Source organism: Nematolebias whitei, chromosome 18 (genome assembly GCF_014905685.2).
Source record: "Nematolebias whitei isolate Nwh7 chromosome 18, NemWhi1, whole genome shotgun sequence".
Classification (NCBI taxonomy): Eukaryota; Metazoa; Chordata; class Actinopteri; order Cyprinodontiformes; family Rivulidae; genus Nematolebias; species Nematolebias whitei.
The window spans coordinates 15415996-15439731 of NC_056515.1; the positions used below are offsets into that span (position 1 = coordinate 15415996).

At 43.5% G+C, this 23736-nt stretch overlaps 1 protein-coding gene across 2 annotated transcripts in view; it reads left to right on the forward strand.

Annotated features, from left to right (window-relative positions):
• Window positions 1-23736, forward strand: part of ghrb (growth hormone receptor b) — a 39179-nt gene that overhangs the window by 10099 nt on the left and 5344 nt on the right. The window contains exons 3-9 of one of the 2 annotated variants that reach the window (XM_037691939.1): window positions 8948-9071; window positions 11308-11489; window positions 11563-11741; window positions 11816-11960; window positions 15203-15293; window positions 15515-15584; window positions 16463-17862. In XM_037691939.1, the coding sequence (XP_037547867.1) occupies window positions 8948-9071; window positions 11308-11489; window positions 11563-11741; window positions 11816-11960; window positions 15203-15293; window positions 15515-15584; window positions 16463-17281 (1610 nt within the window). In that variant the 3' untranslated portion in view covers window positions 17282-17862. Of the gene's footprint in view, window positions 1-8947; window positions 9072-11307; window positions 11490-11562; window positions 11742-11815; window positions 11961-15202; window positions 15294-15514; window positions 15585-16462; window positions 17863-23736 lie in introns of those variants that run through there. The other variant, XM_037691940.1, reaches the window with a different exon arrangement.

A 23736-nucleotide genomic window follows, 5' to 3' on the forward strand; every position in this document is an offset into this window, starting at 1 on the left:
GGATGGATGGATGGATGGATGGATGGATGGATGGATGGATGGATGGAAAATAAATCACGATCTGTGCAAAGAATAGAATAGAATATACTTTAGTGTCCCCTAGGGGAAATTTTTCATGGACTCAGGGGTGAATACAGCATTGCAGCAGCTGCCCATATAGACAGTAAATACACACACAACTCATACAAATACACACACAACTCATACAAATACACACACAATTCATACAAATACACACACAATTCATACAAATACACACACATACAACGAAAGCAACAAATGCACCCATTGAGGACTCAAAATGATTATTATTATATTTAAAGTCCTGGCATTTCTTAAAGAAAGAACCTTTAAAACTGCTGAGATGAACAGTTGTTGAGATATTTTCATGGACAGGAAGTGATGTCAGTAACAGGAAGTGATGTCAAAGGGGACAGAGTATCGCTACAACAGCTGATAACACAAACAGCAGAGGAGAACTGGATGTTTCCTCAGATTATTTTGTCTCGATCAGAGACACTAGTTCAAATAAGATCGTTTCAGTGAACGAAGAGCAGGAAGTTCCCCTGTGATGTCACTTCCTGTTCTTTATTAAGATGTTTTCTTTCAGTTTTTGTATTTGTAGGAGATGTACGTTGCATGAGCTTTAAGGAATGCATATCGCTCGCTGCCTTTGATGTCATGCTTTATGTTGGGATCATCGTCAGAGACAGGACAGAGTTGTTGTCGTTTTGGTTGAATCTTAGATATAATGCGATGTGCAATACTTCGATATCACACGTGGCTTTCAGCACTCAGAGTACCTGTTTGGGATGACTCTCTGCAACTACCGGATCAAATTTGAGCTCATCTTCTGTAAAACAGGCTGGTTTAAATCCATGTTGGGCTTTGCTAAGTCTGTATATTGTGTTGATTGCTGAAGTTAATCAGCCGTACGTGAACAATGAGTTTAGTTGGTTCAAAAGATATTTTATCGTTCTCTCACCTTTTGGTGACGAGCAGGCTTGAGTAACAACAAGCTTATTTTTCACTGCATTTCTTTAATAAAATAAAGAGAAAAATGTGCAAAGAACAAAAACAGACCTATTTGCACCTGCAGGATGCAACCTTTAATATAAAAGCTGTAATCTGGGCGATTACGTTTGAAAGTGGCTGTTTGCTGATGCAGGAAATGGCTTTTCTAAAAGCAGAGCATGAAGCCTTTTCTCCCCCTGAGCGCCTGATTGATGCTGGACTCTGTAAATAACCTGAGCAGCTTCCCACAGGCGCCGGAACACATTAACCGGTCCGGTCCGAGGAAAAACACGCTCCAATCATCACAAAGACACGGGACAAGCACGGAGACGAGTCCCGGCTGATAATCACCGAGTTTTCCCTTTTACAGGAAGCTGATGTTTCCTGCAGCTCAGAGGAGAAACATCTGGATTTATATAAAAAACATGTCAGCTGAGGCTGTTTCTCCCTGAAAGTGTCATTAATGGGAGATAAATCCCGGCGTAAACATGTTTACAGCGTTTGAGCCGATATCACCGTCGAGGAAACTATTATCAGTGCTCGAAGTTCTCTGGATCTGTTTGCTTTAACCGAACGTGAACTCTGCCTGACAGCTGCTGAGCAAACACTGCAGCCTCTGTCTGACGTAACTCAGAGCAAGGCTGGCAGACATTTGGTGGCCAAAGTGGGGGGTCAGGGCCCCGCTGTGGGTCATGAGACACCCTGTAGGAGGTCTTCAGATCATGCATGAGTTGCATCCATTTTTTTAATTTCCTCAGGTGACTTAGCTGTTTTAACTAAAGTGGACTCAATAAGTTTGAGTGTAGATGCCCACCCAATGGTTTGTTCAGTGGTTCATGAGATATTTTGCTAACACAACAACAAACACACACACAAGTAAAAAAAACCATCATGCTTCCACCTTTGGAAGTGGGAATCATCTCCATCTTCTAATGATTATCCGTAGTCAAGTTGCAGAGGCAACAGATCCAGGAGAGAAACCCAGACCTCCCTCTCCCCCACAGAGACTCTCTCCAGGTCCTCCTGGACCCTGAGGTGTTCTCAGACTAGAGATATATTATTTCATTCATTCAACCTTTATTTATACAGGTTAGTCCCACTGAGCCTCGAGGACTCATTTAAACAAGAGACCTGGTTTTAACAAAGAATGATGACAACAGTGGACAACAAAGACAACAATAGACAACCATAAAGGATGCGTACAAATTGAGAATAACAAGTGAAAATAAAATGGTGTTAAACAAATGAAACCAAAAAAACCCAGCTAGATTATAAGACAGTGTAGAAAACTATAAACAGGAACATGTCTGCATTGGTTGTTGCCAGGAACTTAGCAGATGTTTGAAGCCACTTAGAGAGGTCAAGGTCGAGAGCTTCAGATCTTTTTTACAAGATATTCCAGGAAACAGGAGCGGAGTAGGAGAATGCCCTTTTGCCAAGTTCAGTCCTCACTGAGGGAACACTGCAGGTAATAATGTCCTGAGAGCACACGCTGTAACTGCACTCACGCAGAGACATGTAGGAGGAGATGTATGAAGGCAGCAGACCAAGAAGTGATTTAAAGATGAAAATGTACCAGTGAGAGTGTCTGTGTGAAGTTAATGATGTCCAGTTAACCAGTGAATACTGGGTGCAGTGGTGGGTACGATAATCACAGCCAGTTATGAATCTTAGTGCACCATGATAGACAGCATCCAACATCTGCAGGGTTCTTGTAGGAGCGTTCATGCAAATAATGTCACCGTAATCAAAACAGAGAATGAAAGTCACAGATACAAGGCGTTTCCTAGCATTCAGAGTTAGACAGGATCTGTTTCTGAAAAAGAAACTCTGTTTAACTTTCAGTTTCCTTACTAGGTTTTCCACATGGAGCTTAAAGGAGAGATGCAAATCGACCAAGATACCCAAATATTTATAGGAATCAACAAACTCAATACGGACACCATTTGAGGATAAAATCGAAGGAAGAACTGCTGGGACCGACTTCCTGTTTAAAAACAACATCCCTTTGGTTTTGTCGGTGTTTAGGACAAGTTTGAGGCGGAACAAATCTGTCTGGATGATGTCAAATGCAGATTTCAAAAGCTGGAAAACCTTATCAACTGTTTTAGCTCGACAATAAACAACTGTGTCATCAGCATAGAAATGTATGGATGCATCAGATATGTTTTGACCTACATTACCTATGTAGATAGTAAAGAGGGTGGATACTAAGACTGAGCTTTGTGGAACACCATTGTTAACCATTAAATAACTGGAGGAAATACCATTATGTTGAACACATTGCCTCCGATCTGAGAGATAGTTAGTGAACCAACCAATGGTGTGATCTGAGAAACCAGTTTCTGAGAGTTTATGACACAAGATGTTATGATCCACAGTGTCAAAAACTTTAGACAGGTCTAAGAAAAGTGCAGCACAATAATCCTTAGCATCCAGTGCTTCAACAACGTCATTAAGAACCTTCAGTGAAGCAGTGGTTGTGCTGTGTTGTTTCCTGAAACCAGATTGATGTCGAGGTAAGATTTTAAATGAGTCCAGGTAATTTTTGATTTGAGAGTTTATCAGTTTTTCTAGAACCTTGGCTAAAATGCAGAGTTTAGAGATTGGTCAATAGTTGAATTGAATTAATTACAATAATTTAATAATACTTAATAATAATTAATAATTTAATATATAATCCCTTCATCAAGTTCTGAGTCTGCCCCGGGGTCTTTTCCAGAACTCCTCCGCATCGAAAGGAGTCAGTTGAAGTGGTTCAGGTTTCTGATCTGGATGCCTCCTGGTCGCCCCATTTCAGAGGTTTACCAGGCATGTCCCACCTGGAAGAGACCCCCAGTCGTGTTTCTGTGAGCCAGAAAATTGGGGAAACGAGACAAATTTAGAAGTGGTCCAGTGAAACCAAACTGTGACTGGAAACAAAAAAGAGAATAAATTGAGATCAAACTGAGACATTAAGGTCGTTTTCACACCAGATAGTCCGGTAGACTCGGTTCGGGACCAATATTCATGACCTTTTGTTTACATTTGAGCTGGTGCGTTTGCATTCACACTGCACTGTGCAGTCGAGTCAACCTGTTGAACCGACCTGTTCCCCCGCTCGCCTGTGGGGGCGCTGCACCAAGAACTACTGAAAGAAACGACACAAAAACCTCTGAAGACACGTCTTCTTCTTCTTCTGTAAATAAAATAAAAACGAAGTGGCATCAAGTTTTAGCAGTTTTAGGAGTTATATTTTGTCATTTTTCAAAAATGGACTTAGCATGAGCAGAAGATGAGACAGAAGACCATGGAGAATATTGTTTTCCACACAAGGCAGCTGACGGCTCCATATAAGGTCAGAGAAATGTGTGTTTGTTTGCCCTGCGGAGCGGGTCCAGTCTGTTTACATTCACGCTGTACTCGGATCGCGCTGGAGTTCTCTTCTACCGGACCGAGACCTAGGTTTTAGCCCGGGCCAGAGTTCGCCTTTTTGTTCCATGACAGAGTTCGATGGCGCGTTCACACCTCCCTAAATGAACCGGACTTTCTAGGAAAACGAGCTAGAGTTCGATTAAAGCGGACTAAACAGGGCTGGTGTGAATGCACCCTAAGCTACTTTGTGTCATAAATTGACTAAATCACATCTTTTGCAGTAATATCTTGTGATTGTTGCAGTTTCTCCGCAGCTAGGAATGTATGTAAACATGGCCAAGTATCAGAGTGTAAACAGATTTCGTGAAACTAAAATGTTGATGGATTTCTCGCTCCTATCTCATGACTTGTTCTGGTTAAAGTATCACTGAAGATGTCACATTAAACCATTTGTGTGGAAGCTGTTGAAACATGTCAGGCACTAGGACCATGTCAGTCAAGCTCCCCTGCAGCCTCTGCAGCTACGTGCTGAGAGGAAGAGCCTCTGTCGTGCCTTTATTTAATCAGAAAAAACTTAAAAGTCCATATTCACATAGTGATTTTTAGAAGCTGAGCAAATTGTCTGACTGTCGTTAATCCAGATGAGTTGAGATGAAGAGCTGATCAAATGCTGAGGTGGAGGTAAAATCAAAGTGAACCGTCCCATATGTTAAGTACCCTGCACCCGCTCAGCCCTCCACACAGCTGTTTAATCATTTCTGTAAGCAACGTTTCTTTCTGATGAAAATAATCAAAAAGAAATTACTCATACAGAGTTTCACTCTAATGTCCTGAGTTTTTACAACTGCAACCGTCAGAAACAGGTCTTCTAGTTTTCACAGCTAAAGTCTGAATTAGTTTATTTACTTATTTTATCTTCTTTTATTGTTCTAAGGTGAAAAGGTTGAATTTGTATTGTTAATTTCCAGCTGTTTTGTTGCCTGCAGCTAAATGTTTTCATCAAAAATCAATAAAAAATACACAAAATAATCCAGTAAACTGTTTGTTCTGACTTGATAAGATAAACGGAGACAATATTTTCACAGAGAAAATCTAAAAAGTAAAGACCTTTTTTTTTTCATAGAAACCTTTTAAAAAACAAGCTTCAGGTTTCACATTTTGGCTTCTTGTGAAAACGAGCCGGGCCTTCTGAGGCCTGAAGGGACTCGGGAGAAGTCAGGCAGGTGAGTTTGTGGCTGAAGCTGTTCTCTTCTTTTTAAAACGTTGTCCCGTCTTTTGTTCTCGAGGATCTCTGCACTTCTACAGAGTCCTTTCTCAGTGAGATGTGTTTCTTTTAGATTGTGTTTCCAGCAGATTCTGTTTGTTGCTTTCTGAGGAGCAGATTCTTTATGAAGGCAGAAGTTAGACGCTGTTTGCAGCAGCTTTGTCTGAAGTTCTGCTGCGTTCTGAATCCTCCATAAAGTTGTTCAGATTACAATTTCCTGTGGGATCAATAAAGTTCTATCTTGTCTTAATCTGGGAGGTTCACCTGAAGAGCTGGACCTGAACGTGACCTTCAGCAGGATTTAGTCGATCCAGCGTGACACGACTGGGAACCAGCTGTGGGAGGAAAACGTCCATCAGCTGTCACATGACCCTGAATTATCTTTAAACGCAGAGTAACCCGGTGTTTGGAGTTTACCTCCACTGCAGCGAGAAGGAAGATATTTACAAACTAGAGAAATGTCGTTTCCTGTGAAACTCTGAGTGATTTCTGCTGAATGCAGCAAAAAAAAAATAAAAACAGAAATGTAGCTGAAACTGCAGCATAAACTTACATAGGAGGCTGAAAAGATTACAACAAATCTGAAATTAGCAAAAAAAAGGACACTGATATGAGCAGGAAAAAAGCTAAAATTAGAAAAAAGTAGCTGAAAAGGCTTTAAAAAGGCTGATGTTAGCTGAAGGAGCATAAAAATTTTAATATTATTAGGAGGCGCAAAAGACTAAAATCAACAGCAAATAGACAAAAGGCTAAAATTATCAGAAAAATACAGCGAAAGTATGTAAAAATCTGAAAACTGTTGAATTTAGAGGAAAAAGCTGAAAGCTGCATAAAAAGCTTAAGTTATAAAAATCTGCAAACGAACAGAAAAGCTGAAACGAGCATAGAAAAGCTGAAAGCAGCCGAAGGCAGCTGAAGTGGAACAACAGCTGAAACGAGCAGAAAGAAGTTAAAAGCAGACAACAGAAGCTGAAGTGGAACAACAGCTGAAACGAGAAGAGAGTAACTGAAAGCAGCCGACGGAAGCTGAAGTGGAACAACGGCTGAAACGAGAAGAGAGTAACTGAAAGCAGCCAAAGGAAGCTGAAGTGAAACAACAAGCAGAGAGAAGCTGAAGCGGAACAACGGCAGAAATGAGCAGTAAAAGTTATAAACAGCACAAACACTCCATTTATTTTCAATGAGGAAAACATGGCTGACAAAACTAAATATTTCAAAGAGTGAAAAATGCAGGAGAACCAAAAGTCCCAGCAGGAATGTCCTGAACGAGCCGAAGGTTTTGATTTATCATCTATCAAAAATGGAGGAACGACTTACTTAAAACGTTGGAAAGCAGGCTGGATGTGAACTGTGTTAAAGGTTTTTAAACGTTCACAACTTTCAGCTTTTTAAGGTGTGAAAAACGATCCGGACGTTTCGCTGTAAACGGACATGCCTGACATCACTGGGCGTGCAGTGGATTTTTCTCTAAATCCTGACGAGGCCCGGTTCCACGGAGCGCCCTGTGAGCTGGTAAACAGGTTATTTTTAACCCCTGACTCTGGACTGGGCCGGCCCGGAGGTGCACGTCAGCTGCTGCTCTCAAGGAGCGGTTCTGTTCTCACAGCCGTCAGCGCACGGCCAGCCTGGGCTTGTGAGATCTGTGAACTTGTCTGAAACGCTAAGGCGTTCTGCCCATGCCCTCCGGGACATTCAGTCAACAAATAAAAAAAACAGCAACATGCTCCCTCTGATGTGTTTTAAAAAGATAACCTGAGCCTAATTAAACACCTCTTTTACCTCCTGCTCACTTGTTTTTATGGGCAAAACCTGCAGCTGAGACTCACAAAGATCTGGTTTCTGGACTTTACCTGATGGTTTTTGTACTTTAAGTATGAATAAATTTTCATTTTATGCTCAGTTTTGTCTCCGGTTCTGCAACGAGCACCTTGACTCACCGTAACAGTGAAGTCCATCTTTGCCCTGATGTCCTCACCTTTGGTACAGCCCTCTGCATCCTCACTGATTCACATCCATTTGTTTGCTTCAGCGAGGCAACAGGTGCAGACCTCCCTCCTCCCAGAACCTTCTCCAGCTCCACACCTCATGACCACAGCTGAGGTTTGGAACATAGACAGACCAGTAAATCCAGAGCTTTGGCTTTAGCTCACTCCTTCTTCACCACGACAGACTGGAGCAACATCCTTATTACTGCGAGGGATTTGACTCCCAGTTACTTGAACTCCTCCATGTGAGGCAGACCCTCACCCCTGACCCAGATTCAAACCTTTTCTGCTTGAGAAGGGTTTCTTTCACACTCAGCTGCAAAATGTCCAGGTCCTCATGAAGGTCATAGCTTGGATGACCTTCACGAGGCTCAAAGACGCCAACACAACCACACCATTTGCAAGAACAAGGTCCCGAGATTCCCAAACCAGACTCCCCTCCTATCCAGGACTGCACCTTGAGAGCCTGTCCTTGAAGGCCAAAAACAGGATCGGAGACAAGTCCAGCCCTGACACAGTCCAACCTGCAGCGGGATCCATTTGTGCCGAGGACACTCTCATGACCTTCACCAGGGCCACCACACCCATGTGGACTGAGGAGTCCCATGACCCCTTTAGCAACTCTAGATAAAGCTCGTCCACGGTTCCTGACTTGGACCAAAGTCTCCTGGATCTGAGTAAAGATTTGGTTTTCAAACATCTCACCGTTTCACTCTCAGGAACGAGATGAGGTCCTGAAAGGAGGAGCAGTGAGAACTTACTGATTTAATTGGTTTGGTTCTGACGTGCACCATAAAAATGTTTCCTCTACAACCCAGTGTGAATGCTGAGTCATCGTACAGTTTCTGCTGACTCACGTTGTTACAGTGAGGCGTTCTGCTGTTGGTTTGTTCACATGAATGCTGTACAGTCCAGTTAACTGTCACAAAGAAACAACAGAAAGTGTTTTTTGTTCGACCTCAGTGCACAGGCTCCGTGTTGGACTGCAGCTGGAGCCGAGACCCGTCAGAACACATGGTTTGGATTTGTGCAGGCAGTAAAACCAGAACCCAGGCTCTTTCTGTGCAGCAGCATTTCTCAGTAAAGAGAAAACAGATTATTCCGCGACAGTGAAGGCCCCGAGCCCTCCTCCCCCTGCAGGTTTCTACTGACGAGCTGCTAAATGACTTCCAGGAAACTGCTGCTGGGTCGCTCTGCGGCCCGGCAGCGCCTCACTGGTTTCAGTTATGATCCGGCTGCTGAAGCACAGCCTAAAATAAAAATAAAAAAACACAGACAAAGAATCTTTCTGGTGTTGCATACATTTATATATGTTTCTGTTTCCTTCCAGTTCCCCCCCACCTGACCAACTGTGTCTCCTCCGACATGGAGACCTTCCACTGCAGATGGACTGTCGGGACTTTCCAGAACCTCTCAGAACCAGGAGATCTGCGTTTGTTCTACTTTAACAGACTGTAAGGAAAAAATACCCCCCCCCACACACACACACACACGCACACACAGATCCAATGGGTGTTTTCCTGCAGCTTGAAGCCAGTCAGAGGTGAAAGGTCAAGTACAGGAAGACAGCTGGTTTCCAGAGTAGGCAGAGCATCTCAGAACCCCGTGTAAACACGGCAGTGTGAACAGCACAAACAAGCTGAGGTTCGAGTCAGCCTGAGCTCGTTGCATACGTGTGATAGAAAAGAAATAAAATGTAAACTCAGAGTTGTGCTTAAAGGGAAACGTGACTCGACAGATGAGTAAAAACACGTCTGCTCTGATTAATACCAGTGTTTCCACAAACCTTATCTGACACACGGTGGACCCATGTTGACAAGGCAAAGTCCACTTCAGGGTTTCTGTGGGGACTCTTTTTTTTAAAGAAATTTATTAAAGTTTATTCTGGTTTCCTAAACCCTACAAAGTTACAGGAAAACTGGATTTACACATTTCCACAATATCCCATGAAAATTGACTAACGTGGTATTTCTAATTAAACAAAAACTTATTGAGGACTGCCCTCAACTGATTAAAAGGATAGTTTGAACTTCTTTAAAGTGGGTATCAGTGGAATGGTTATGATCTTTTTTTATCTGTTGGTGAAAGCTTTTAGGAAAACGTCAGTTTGAAGAAAAGGGCATCAGTTTTGTTGTAGGCGTCCTCAACCAGACAGTTTTGCATATTTAGCCCATCCAAACCAGTCTTTAACCAGTCTCAGTGTTGTTGTGGGCACCTTGAACTTAAACCAGTCTTTAAGCAGTTTTTAACCAGTCTTTAACCAGTTTTTAACCAGTCTTTAACCAGTCTTTAACCAGTCTTTAACCAGTCTTTAACCAGTTTTTAACCAGTCTTTAACCAGCCTTAAACCTGTGTTTAACCAGTCTCAGTGTTGTTGTGGGCACCTGGAACTTAAACCAGTCTTTAACCAGTCTTAAACCAGTTTTTAACCAGTTTTAAACCCATTTTAACCAATTTTTGACCAGTCTCAGTGTTGTTGTGGGCACCTTGAACTTAAACCGGTCTTTAACCAGTCTTTAACCAGTCTCAGTGTTATTGTGGGCACCTTAAACTTTAACCAGTCTCTAACCAGTCTCAGTTCTGCGTGGGTGTTTTTGACCCATCTGGAACTGGTCTCTGTTTTGTCATGAATGCCTTAGACCCAATTAGAACCCTTTCTAATTATGTTGTGAGCATATTGAACTCTTCAAACCCGTCTTAATTTAGTAACGGGCTGTAAATTTTCAATACGCCTCTCCCCCCCCCACACACACACACACACATACTAATGGCTCATTTATTGCTCAACCTCAACACTCCACTTTGGGTTGAGCTTCTGTCTCACTCAACCCCGACGGTTGGCAAATATCTGGAGACACAACTGTGGGAAAATGTTCACATTTACCATAACATCTCACTGAATTGTTACTTACGACATGTTGGTGTGTCAAAACACAGAATACTGACAATAAATTGCCATATGTCTTTGAATAATTTACAGATGCTTTAGTCCCAATTTAGTCACAGTAATTATGTCTCAATTTGATTTCATGGGTCGACAAACCCCCTCACAATTTCGTCAGACTTCTCACACCTTCAGACCCATGGAAACTAAACGGAGACAACTTCCAGATGTCGGCAACATTTTCAGCGTTTTTGCGACTCACATGAGACAAGTGAGAATCCTCATGAATGTTTCGAGACATTTTGGAAAATCCTTCACGTCACATCTTAGTGAGGTGCTAGTCTTCAGGTTAGACTTTTGTTTGGTTTTATCTTGATGATCTTCCTCTCGATGCTCCATAGCTGCTCAAGGTTTGATATAGAGATCAACAGAAGCAGTATCAGTTAGCTGGAGCACTTCCTTTCTCGTCATTTCTGCTGAAACAACTGTGTAATAAAAAATTGCTGATGTGTGCTTAATGGTGCATTCACTGACCAGAATACTACCAAATGTTTGGGTGTCAGATTTGTTGAAACCAGCCTGATTGCTGCATCGTTAGGAGGGATTCGTCAGAACTTTCTTTGTCCCACTGCCGTCAAGCCCAAATGGCCGGTTTGTTCTGCAGACGCCTCAGAATCTTATCAGCAGTCCAGTCTAACAAACCCCTCCAGGCTCGGCCCGGGGGGTCAGTTTGACAGATGTTCAGATAAAATCTGCTTCGTTCAACAGATTTTCAGTCTGACTGTGTTTTCTTTCTCCCAACCCAGGAGACCCCTGACCCCTTCCCAGAAAAACTGGAGTGAGTGTCCCCACTACAGCACAGAGAGACCAAACGAGTGCTTCTTCAACAAGAACCACACGACCATCTGGACCTCCTACACCGTGCAGCTCCAGTCCAAGGATCAAACTGTCCTTTACGATGAGATTACCTTCGATGTTTCAGTAATCGGTGAGTTAACGTCGGTGCATTTTCCTCAGTTTTTCAGGAAAACAAATTAAAATGTGCTGTTTCTGCGCCGCAGTGCAACCTGATCCACCGGTGGGACTGAACTGGATGATGCTGAACTCCAGTTTGACCGGCGCGCACTTCGACATCATGGTGAAGTGGAAGCCTCCGAGGTCCGCAGACGTGGAGACGGGGTGGATTGCGCTGCAGTACGAGGTCCAGTACCGCAGCGTGGACTCGGACAAGTGGGAAACGGTGGGTGTCCCGCTGTTTGAAGAGGACAAACGATAACGCTGCAGCACTGGTTTACGCCGGCGTTTTCTCCACAGACAGACCTGGTGAAAAGCACGCAGCGCTCGCTCTACGGCCTACAGACCAACGTCAACCACGAGGTTCGGGTCCGGTGCAAAATGCTTGGAGGGAAATTCTTCGGCGGGTTCAGCCACTCTGTGTTTGTGCACATCCCATCTAAAGGTAAACACCCTGACGCTGGAACTGATTGTGAAAGAGGTCAAAGGTCAACCAAGGAGTTGCACCTGAATGTCTCACAATGACTGAATAAAACTCCTGCCTTTACTTTATGATCTTCTTGCCGACACACCTTTGGAGTTGTTGCATGAATGCTGAGTCAGCAATCCAGGGTTTGGGGACTTTAACTACCAGTAGTTTACAGCTCGCTTTCAACTATTTTAACCATTCATGAATCACAAGGTTCAGCTGATACAGGACATTATGAACTTTTGCTTTAGTTTTTTGTGACTTTTATGGGTTTTTTAATCCATCCATCCATCTTCTTATAAAACAATACGGTATATTAGGGGTGCATGTGCAAGTGCTGACCCTCGGCGTCTGACTAGTTCGTAGTTTGTTAGTTTTGATCTGTCATATATTATTTTGATGTATTGTCTTTTTTACAATACTGCAGAACAGTTTATACCTGGCAAACACGTCAAGCAATATGTTTGCAAAATTATTGTTTTGTCTCGTGTTTTGGACTATATGGGGCATTTTAAATGCTGAGAGCGGGCGTTTTGGATACATGGAACAGTGGATTACCTATGCCTCTTTTCCATTAGTGCCAGTTGTGTTTCCATTATACTTTCATTAACGGTTCTAGTGGGCGGGTTCAGCTCGGAGCCCGCAGGAGCATGCGACCCCGGCCTCGCGTGCTCCTGCGGGTTGGCAGCTTGTATCGTCTTCTGCGATGACCAGCGGAGCTCGGAACCAGGGAGGTGACGCCCTGCCCGGCCTGTGGGGACTCCGAGGCTCCAGTGGAGAGGACCAGAGAGACCGGTGGAACTCCATCTAGCTCTCTCTGAATTTTGTCATCAACAGCCAAACACAAAAAGGCATTAGACCACGGTGTTGTCATTATTGTTTTTAAAATTTTTAAAATAGGTCCAGTTGCTCCTCGAGTTTGAATTATTGCAAATGGTGGATTGGGTTGTTGTGAAAGTTTCTCAAACAACAAGTGACTCCACCCCCTGACCAATCAGAGACCGACAGTGTTCTGACGTCACGTTTTAAGGCCAGTTTGGCACGGATGGAACCCCAGAGAAAAAGGACTGAAAAATGGGACCCGTTCCACGAACCGTTGCTAATGGAAAAGCCTTGGAACCGTGCCGAGTCGAGTCGATCCGTGCTGTACCGTTACTAATGGAAAAGGGCCATTACTGTCTGGATTAAAAGAACACCGGTGTTATCTAAATGTCAACAGCCATCTTGTGTTGTGGAGTAGCAAATTTTTAAGAGGAAGACCCCAATGAGTCTGACTGCAGGGGCTTGAACACTGGTGTTCCACAAGCTTGTGTGCTATCGCCACTTTTATTCTCTATATCAGGGGTTCTTGAATTTTTTAGGTTCAGAGACTCCTTACAGGGGAGATAAAGTTTCAGGGACCCCCTCATAACCCTCATGTTTATTAAATAATTTTCTTCAATTTGTCTCTTTAATGCAATGGAAATATTTGTGTAACATAAAAACGTAAGATCTGTTCTTTAATAGTGTTAATACAATTTTTTATTATTTTAAACATGGAGTATACCTGTATTTCATTCAAGACACTTAATTAACAAAATGTTTAATTTCAACTTCCAAAAATTAGTTTTGATAAAATTAACAGAATCAAAAACCACTTTAAAACTTTACCTATTCACATAATGAACATAAATGTGTTGCCACTTCTTCAAATTATTACAAGGCTTAATGTGGTAAACTGATTGATGCAAAAAGTGGGCGGGGGGGGGGGGGGGGGGGGGGGGGGGGGGGGGGGGGGGCTCGTGGACCCCAGGGGGGGGTTCAGGAACCCCAGTTTGAGAACCACTACCCTATATACACAAATGAGTTGTGGCATAACAGCAAAGACTTCACAGTAAGTATGCTGATGACATTGCCCTAGTTGCTGGTCTGAAAGACACCAATAGTCCCTCGTACTCCCAGTTCATAGATCAGCTCTCTGACTGGTTTGATGAAAGTTTTCTGGACCTTAATGTCAGTAAAACCAAGGAACTTTGTTTGGGAGGTAGATGGGGGGGGGGGGGGGGGGCCAGCACCAGACCTGTATTCAGACCTTCTGTTATAAAAGGGCATGAAGTAGAGCAGGTGACTGAATTTAAATACCTTGGAACAATAATTGATAACAAGTTGATCTTGAGCCCAACACTGACTGTATTTGCAAAAAAGCCAGACAGCGTCTCCACCTTCTGTATAAGCTAAGGAGCTTTAATGCAAGCAAAATTACTTTGCACTTGGTGTACAGGTCACTGGTAGAAAGTGTTGTTTCCTTTAATATTGTCTCATGGTATGGGAACCTCCTAGCCAGAGACAGGAACAAGTTGTCCCAGGTGGTCAAACAAGGTAGTAAAGTCATCAACAAATGACACTTACAGACCTGTACAGTCAGGTTCTGGAAAAACAGTCAGTACAGGTTTACAATGACCCAACTCATCCACTGCAAACATTAGTCATTCACTCTCTCACCTAGAGACAAATTAGAGTTACCAGTCAGCCTAACATGCATGTTTTTGGTCTGTGGGAGGAAATCCACACATGCACGGAGAAAACATGCAAGCTCCACCAGGAATGCCCCCCCTCCCTGGCTGGGATTTGATCCTGTGAATTGCTTGCTGAGAAGCAACAGCTCTACCAACTGTGCCACCGTGCCGCTTTTAGCTTCTGAAAATGTTAGCTGCTATCTTGCTTATTGAAACCTTTAGCTATAGGTATTTGGATTTATCTGTTAGAGTTTGTTTGGTCTATTTTAGTGCTAATTTTAGCAATAAAGGGCTGTTCTGCTGGTTTTAGTGACTGTTATGCCAATGATAGCTTTTAGCATTTTTTGGTTGCTAATTTTAGCTTTTGTTCTGTTAGCTTTGACTTCAGTTTCAGCTTCTTCAACAAACTTCAGCAGTCGTTCCACGCTCACACTATTTTCACAGAGAATGTTGTTTCTCTGCTTCCATTGAAAAAACACTATTTTGTTCACCTCAATGTTACAACAGTGGGGAGCAAAAATACCCCCCCCCCCCCCCCCGGTATTTTTATTTTTTTTGTGCCAAAAACAAGTAATTTTTTTAGGGGTTTTGTATCTTTTTTTAACCCACTATGGAGAGACAACAAGCCTCTGCACCAACTGGAAGTCTGGTTTTTGTTTAAAACTATTATTTTATGATAATTGTCTGAATTTTAATGAATTTATTCACCAATTTTCCTGCCAGTTTCAAGATTTCCAGTGGTGGCTTTGCTCATCTTTGGAGCTTTGTGTTTGGTGGCCATCCTGATGTTGGTCATTATATCGCAGCAAGAAAGGTAAATAAGAGTTATTTATAAGAGTTATGTTTATTTTTTCAAGTTTAAGAGAAAAAACAAACAAACACTGGAAAAGAAAAAGTAAAAATCTTAGATTAATGGGTTCATTTGAATCGTTCAGGATGTAAATTAATGAATGAAAGAGAAAATGTTTGATACTTTATAATCAGTTTTTCATTGTCCGGAGTAAAATACATTTTATTTTTCCTTTTTCCTTTAAGATTGATGTTTATTCTCCTGCCTCCTGTTCCTGGTCCTAAAATAAGAGGAATAGACTCGGATCTACTGAAGGTAAGGGTAGCTACAAGAGTGGACAAAAAAATCTGCCAGCACCACAAAACAAAACCACGTCAGGATAAACTGTCTGAACTAAGCCTGTTGCGATAAACGATAAATCAATAAATCGCATGATTGAAAATTATCAACCCCATTTTCATTTATCGGCTTTATCATTTCTTCGTATCTCTCTCTTTCTACTGAAGACACTGGATGACAAAAGGCTCAACTCCGGTGCTCTTCACTGACACCCCCCCCCCCCCCCCCATCTTTTTTCTTTAAAATCTATTTTAACGATCCAAAATCTCGTTTTTGGATCGTTAAAAGCAGCTAAGCTGAGAAGCTAAGCTATGAGCTAAGCTAACAGGCCAACCTCAGGAAAAAACCTCTGTCTTGTCGAAGCTGCAAAATTCACGGTTGAAACCCGTGCCTTCGTGTAAAACGTTATTTTTCTCTGAAAAAAGAAGCTGAGAACGTGTTTACTGATTTTTTTATTAAACGCTTTGTGTGAAAAATGCTATGCTAAAGAGCTCAAACCACACCGAGCGTCTGCTATTTTGAGAACCGAATAAAGGAAGGAGAGACAGCCCATGTCACATCAAGGGGCCTCCCTCACATTTTTCTTAAAGAGACACCTGCTCGCTCCCTCACTATCCCTCACTATCGCTCACTATTCGATTCAAGCAGTCTTATACTGCCATCCAGTGGTTGAAAAAAGGTACTGCACACAAATTAACCGACATTTCTTCTTAAATTTGACAATAATTACTAATTATTGTCAAATTTCTAACAATACTATCGTTTATCACAATAATTTTTGAGACAATTAATCGCCCAGCAAAATGTGTTATCGTCATAGGCCTAGTCTGAACTTGACTTTCTCTGTCTGACAGAAAGGGAAGCTTCGGAAGTTGACGTCCATATTGGGGGGTCCTCCTGACCTGAGGCCAGAGCTCTACAACAACGACCCCTGGGTGGAGTTCATCGACCTGGACATCGAGGAGCAGAATGACAAACTGACAGACCTGGACACAGACTGTCTCATGGACCGCTCCAGCTCCTCTCCGCTCTCTGGTGGCTTCAGGGACGACGACTCGGGACGCTCCAGCTGCTGTGAACCGGAGCTCCTCTGTGAGTCGAATTCGTCTCCCGTTCACCCTCTCAATCCAAACCAGACCCTTGGTAAGGAGCCACCGTGCCAGAGAACCTCTGAGTCCACCTCTGGGGAGCCTTTCTTGGCGACACCGGGCAGTGAGGCGGTGTACACCATGGTCAGCGAGGTCCGGTCATCTGGTAAAGTTCTGCTGTCGCCTGAAGAGCAGACGGAGGTGGACAGAAATAAAGACATCAAGGTGGAGAAATCGAAACAAGCTCAGCGTCTTCTGGTGAAGGCAGATCAGAGGGACTACACATCTGAGCTCAGTGCTGGGACAACGAGCTCAGAATTATTCAAGGAAAACCTCAGTGAACCCTTCCAAACAGGACTAGACCCCAGTCCTGGTCTATCCCTGTTCCCTAACCACAAATACAATCTGCCCCCGTCTTCACTACCCCCGGCTCCTGTTTACACCATGGTGGAGGGCATTGATAAACAGAACAGCCTCTTACTTACATCGAACTCAGCACCGACCCCCCACCTTACAATCCCAAAGGTTGTACCAACGCCAGACGGCTACCTGACCCCCGAGCTACTGGGAAGTGTCACACCGTAAAAAGATAAAATAAAATAAAATACTCTGACAATTTCAGACTAAATGGAGAACAGTTCCTGGATTGTTGAGGGTCCATGGGCTGAACCTAAAATAGTTTCAGGGGGCCTCCTTGGACTTACACGGCATCATGTGACCAGGCGACACGGTTGAAAGTTCTGCCATGTGCTCTACTGTGGGCCACGTTCTGGTCATGTAACTGAAGTACTCAAAGAAATCTGGAGCTGAGGGTGGATGAGCCTGGTCCTTGGTGTAGATTTTCACTCATCCAGAACATGGTAATCCTAAGTGCTTTCATAAAAGGCAACTGGACATTTTGTTGAAAGGAGACCAGATGAGAACAACGTCCAGTTGTCCTCATTTAAGCATTTAGGATTAAGTCTGATTTGCATCACAAAGCCTAAATTACTTTGTTACAAGAAGCAAGAAATGTATGTTGTACGGTGTTTTGGTGCCACGTTTACCTGTTTTTATACTGGAACAGGAAAGATTGATCGATTTGAATTCCCACTAAATTTAGGGTCATATTTGTTCAACTTTGAGCTTAGTTTATGTGAAAATCCCAGTTCTTTATCTGCCAAATGTTCTGGTTCCTCCATCCAGCTTCTCTGTAATTCAGTCAGTCATTGACGATTCGAGACGATTCTCAGAAAGTAATCACTGGATGTACATCCACAACTGATTAACTTTTGGAGTCAATCCGATTCAGGACGGCTACAGCAGCTAATCGATCGTAACCTTCTCAGCGATAGCTACAACACACTCAGTTGTGCAGATGTTGAGCTAAACTTTGGTGTGGTTGTAGCTGAGAGTCATCCCCAACTCATACTCTGAGCTCTTACAGATCACACAAAGACTTTGTTTTAAACTTTGACATGTAAGGTGGCGAGCGATATGCATTCCTTCAGGGAATGCTATTCATCCTCTTCAGTGTTAATGGAGTATAACCAATGCAGCGTTGTGTTTATTATTATTAACCTTTATTTAACCAGGCAATACCCACTGAGATCACAGATCTCTTTTAGGCTGTATTTATTACACACTTTACATTTGAAGCTATTTTTTGACAAAAAGTAAACATGTAGCATATACTAAACTTTTCCTGTTTTTATTTTATTGTTATTTTAATGTATTTTAGGTCAGCAGTTGCTCACAAAACTGTTGCATTTGTTAATAAACAACTTGTTAATTTTATAGAAGCATGAATTGTGTGTAAAAGGGTTGAATGGAGAGTAAAGTGCAGTATTGTGTTCATTTGTTATTTGGAACTGAAATGTTTTAAAGCGTATTTAGCAGATTGTCAGTGTTAAAATTTGAATTTGCTCATTTCTGGACACTAATTTAAATGTTTTCTTTTTTGTTGCTGTCTTTTTACTTGTTTATGGTACATTTTTGTATTTAATGCATTAAAGTTGTTAATGTCATCGTTTTTGTTCAACTCAATAAACATTTTTCAAACTGTTTCTTTTCCTCCCGTGTTTGTTTGTTGTACTAATATTTAATATGAGAAATGAACTTGGCATCGATTATGAAACTGCTGTGATTATTAAATATAAAGAAATATAACAACACTGATGCATGCTCAATAATCCAGGTCGAAAAATGTAACACATTTAAATCAGGCCCTCTGGACGGATGCAAAAAGTAAAAAATAAATATAAAAAAATGTTGAAACATTTCGTCTTTAAACCAAAAGACTTTCGTCACAACGTTATGCAGGATCAAATGATCAAAATAGTGTAGATTTATATGAACTGTCCTGTTGTGAAAATACTTTATGGAAGTTTAATTTTCTGATTGTCCTTGAACTCAGCAGTTGCTACGCTAGCTGCTTGTAGCGTCGGCTAATTGTTAGCTTTGCTAACTAACTCTCGACACCGCTTCGATTTAAAAAGTAGTAATAAAGCTGTATTTTTTTTAACATTTCCGTGAAACATATTAGATATAAAGATGGCAAAGTTAAACTGCGTGAATCTCGACCAACTTATGGAGGAGTTTGGACAACTAGAACAGGTAAATAAACATTGATTAGCTAAAGTTAGAATTAAACTTTGTTGTGGTTGTAGCTGAGAGTCGTCCCCAACAAAACATTGAGTTTGTTAACTCAATGTGTGTTTATTAAATGATGTTTTACAGAAAATAAACGTTTTTCCTTACAATTTACATAATTATCAAACTATTACTATGGTAAATTGTTTTTGTTCACATGACCATATCATAAACCCACACATCCTGGTTTTTTTTTGGGGGGGGGGGGGGGGGTGTTACGTAATTTTAGATTTATTCACTAATAACAGCGTATTAAAAGACAAATAATTTACTATTTTTTCATAAATACCTGTCAGTAAATAAACATCCTTACAATTAATATACATTTAAAACTTGTGCCAAACTTTGAAATGGAATAGAATTGATATTTATACTGTGGGGTTATTGAGGGTTAAACATTTTTTAATATTAACAAGGAAGAGGGTCGGCAATGGAGGAGGGGGCGTGCCACAGAGACCATCTTAGCACCAACAAAACTGGTTTGTTTCACTTTGGAGTAAGCTGTTGGAGGAAGAATCAGTTTTGTTGTGTTTACTTGACTGATGAAACCTTCTGGATCGAAGGCAAAACGTTTCAGCACATAAAAAGAAACTGTCCAGATGACCTGACTGAAAAATGTTGGATTGTATACCTGGATTATTGCATGAATTTTGTTATTTTTTATTATTGTTTTTTTTTTTATCAGAAAATAACAGAGGTTAATGGCAAACAGAGCATGTTGGAGATCATCTTGGAGCATGCCAAAAGACTCAATAACTTTTATGAAACTAAGGGAAAGAGCCTGACTGAGGGTGAGTATTGTTGAGTTTAAAAGCTAAATTGGTGTTTAAATATCGCTCTCTGTTGGACAGCTTACCAAACTACAGCCAGAAGTGTCCATTTACAGAATATAAACAGATTAATCTGTTTTAAAGCTATTTTGGGTTTAAAAAATTATAAAATGACTGATAAAATGGACAGATCAGTTTTTATCAGTAATTACCCAATAATATAACTAAACATACTGTACTTACTTACTTCTCCTTGAATCGCCACCTTATCGTGGTGGAGTTTGTGCACCTGAATGATTCTAGGAGCTATGCTGTCGGGGGCAATTGCCCCTGGTAGAGTCTCCCAAGGCAAATTGGTCCTTGGTGACAGGCCAGACAAAGAGTGATTCAGAAGATTTTTATGGACAAAACAAAACAAGGAACTCAGTGGCCCTTGCTCGGACGTGGGTAACCGGGGCCCCACCCTGGAGCCAGGCCTGGGGGAGGGGCTCGTCAGTGAGCACCTGGTGACCGGATCTCTGCCCATGGGGCCCAGTCGGGCTCAGCCCGAAGGAGCAGCATGGGTTTGCCTTCCTGTGGACCCACTACCTACAGGAAGGGCCATGATGCTATGGGCAGTGGCCAAAGACCCTGGCTTACCAAAGCTGGCCCTTGGGACATGGAATGTAACCTCTCTGGCAGGGAAGGCGCCTGAGCTTGTGCCTGAGGTTGAGAGGTACCGACTAGATATAGTTGGGCTCACCTCGACGCACAGCATGGGCTCTATAATTGATCTCCTTGAGAGGGGTTGGACTTTATTCCACTCTGGAGTTGCCCATGGTGAGAGGCGTTGAACTGGTGTGGGTCTATTTGTAGCCCCCTGACTTGGTGCCTGTGTGTTGGAGTTTTCCCCGGTAGATGAGAGGGTGGCTTCCCTTCGCCTTCGGGTTGGGGGACGGACTCTGACTATTGTTTGTGCCTACGCACCAAACTGCAGTTCAGAGTATCCGGCCTTCTTGTGTCCTTGGCAGGGGTGCTGGAAGGTGCTCTAGCTGGAGACTCCTTTATTCTGCTGGGGGACTTCAATGCCCACATGGGTAATGACAATGTGACCTGGAGGGGCATGATTGTGAGGAATGGTCTCTCTGATCTGAACCCGAGCGGTGTTCTGTTGTTGAACTTCTGTTCTAGTCATTGTTTGTCCATCACAAACACCATGTTCGAACATAAGGGTGTCCATAAGTGCACTTGGCACCAGGACGCCCTAGGTCGTAGATCGATGATTGACTTCATAGTCATATCATCTGATTTGCGGCTGTTTGTTTTGTACACTCGGGTAAAGAGAGGACCTGAGCTGTCAACTGATCACCACCTGGTAGTGAGTTGGATCAGATGGCGGGGGAAAATGCCAGACAGACCCGGTAGACCCGAACGTGTAGTGAGAGTTTGCTTGGAATGCCTAGCAGAGAACCCATCAAAGAGATCTTCAACTCACACCTCTGGGAGAGCTTTAACCACATCCCAGCTGAGGTGGGGGACATTGAGTCTGAGTGGACCATGTTCCGCACCTCGCTTGTTGAGGTAGCTGCCTTGAGCTGTGGCCGCAAAGTTGTCGGTGCTTCTCGTGGTGGTCATCCACAAACTTGGTGGTGGACACCCTGGGTTAGGGAGGCTGTCAAGCTGAATAAGGAGTCCTATCAGGCCTTGTTGGCCAGTGGGACTCTGGAGGCAGCTGAGGAGTACCAGAGGGCCAAGCGGTGTGCAACCTTGGCTGTTGCTGAGGTAAAAGCTCAGATGTGGGAGGAGTTTGGTGAGACTTTGTATAGAGACTCTTGGTCAGCTCCGAGGAGATTCTGGCAAACCATCAGGTGGCTGAAGAGGGGAAAGCAGCTCTTTACTAACACTGTGTTCAGTGATGGTGGAGTGCTGTTGACCTCAACCAGTGATGTCGTCGGAAGGTGAAAGGAATACTTCTCGGACCATCCCAATCCCACCAGCACGTCTTCCATGGAGGAAGCTGAGTCAGGGGACTTTGGGGTTTATCCGTCCATAACCGTGGCTGAGGTCGCCGAGGTAGTTAAAAAGCTCGGAGGCGGCAGGGCTCCGGGAGTGGATGAGATTCACCCTGATTTCCTTAAGGCTCTGGATGTTGTGGGGCTGTCTTGGCTGACACGTCTTTGTAACGTCACGTGGACATCGGAGGCAGTGCCACTGGACTGGCAAACTGGGGTGGTGGTTCCCCTCTTGAAAAAGAGGGATCGGAGGGTGTGCTCCAATTTTAGGGGCATCACTCTCCTTAGCCTCCCTGGTAAGGTCTATTCAGAGGTACTGGAGAAGCGAGTCCAATTGTTGGTCGAACCTCAGATCCAGGAGGAAAAATGTGGGTTCTGTCCTGGCCGTGGAACACTGGATCAGCTCTTTATCCTCACTAGGGTCCTTGAGGGGTCATGTGAGTTTGCCCATCCAGTCTACATGCGTTTTTTGGACTTGGAGAAGGCATTCGACCGTGTTCCTTGGGGTACACTGTGGGGGGTGCTCCGTGAGTATGGGATTGGAGATGCATTGTTACGGGCTATTCAGTCCCTATACAAGCGATGCAAGAGTTTGATTCGCATTGCCAGCAGTAAGTCGGACCCCTTCAGGGTGGGACTTGGACTCCGCCAGGGCTGCCCGTTGTCACTGATTCTGTTCCTAACTTTTATGGACAGAATTTCTCGGTGTAGCCAGCTGGCGAAGGATTTCCAGTTCGGTGGCCTCAGGATTCCATCTCTGCCCTTTGTAGATGATGTGGTCCTGTTGGTACCATCATGCCGTTATCTCCAGTTCTCAGTTGAGGCGGTTCACAGCTGAGTGTGAAGCAACTGGGATGAGAATCAGCACCTCCAAATCTGAGGCCATGGTCCTCAACCGGAAAAGGGTGGATTGCTCTCTTCAGGTCGAGGGTGAGGTTCCGCCTCAAGTGGAGGAGATCAAGTATCTCGGGGTTTTGTTCACGAGTGAGGGAAGAATGGAGCGTGAGATTGACAGAGGGATTGGTGCAGCATCTGCAGTATTGCGGACTCTACCGGTCCGTTGTGGTGAAGAGAGAGCTGAGCTGTAAAGCAAAGCTCTGTTTACCGGTCGGTCTACGTTCCTACCCTCACCTATGGTCATGAGCTCTGGGTAGTGACCGAAAGAATGAGATTGCAGATACAGGCGGTTGAAATGAGTTTCCTCTGCAGGGTAGCTGGACTCTCCCTTAGAGATAGGGTGAGAAGTTCAGTTATTCGGGAGAGACTTGGAGTAGAACCGCTACTCCTCCACGTCGAGAGGAGCCAGTTGAGGTGGTTCAGGCATCTGCTAAGGATGCTCCCTGGGCACCTCCCTAGAGAGGTGCTTCGGGCATATCCAACTGGGAGGAGACCCGGGGAAGACCCAGGACACGCTGGAGAGACTATGTCTCTTGGTTGGCCTGGAAATGCCTTGGAATCCTCCCAGAAGAGCTGGAAGAGGTGGCTGTGGAAAGAGATGTCTGGACCTCCGTGATCAAGCTGCTGCCCCGCGACCTGACTTTGGAATAAGCGGAGGATGGATGGATGGATGGATGGATGGATGGATGGATGGATGGATGGATGGATGGATGGATGGATGGATGGATGGATGGATGGATGGATGGATACA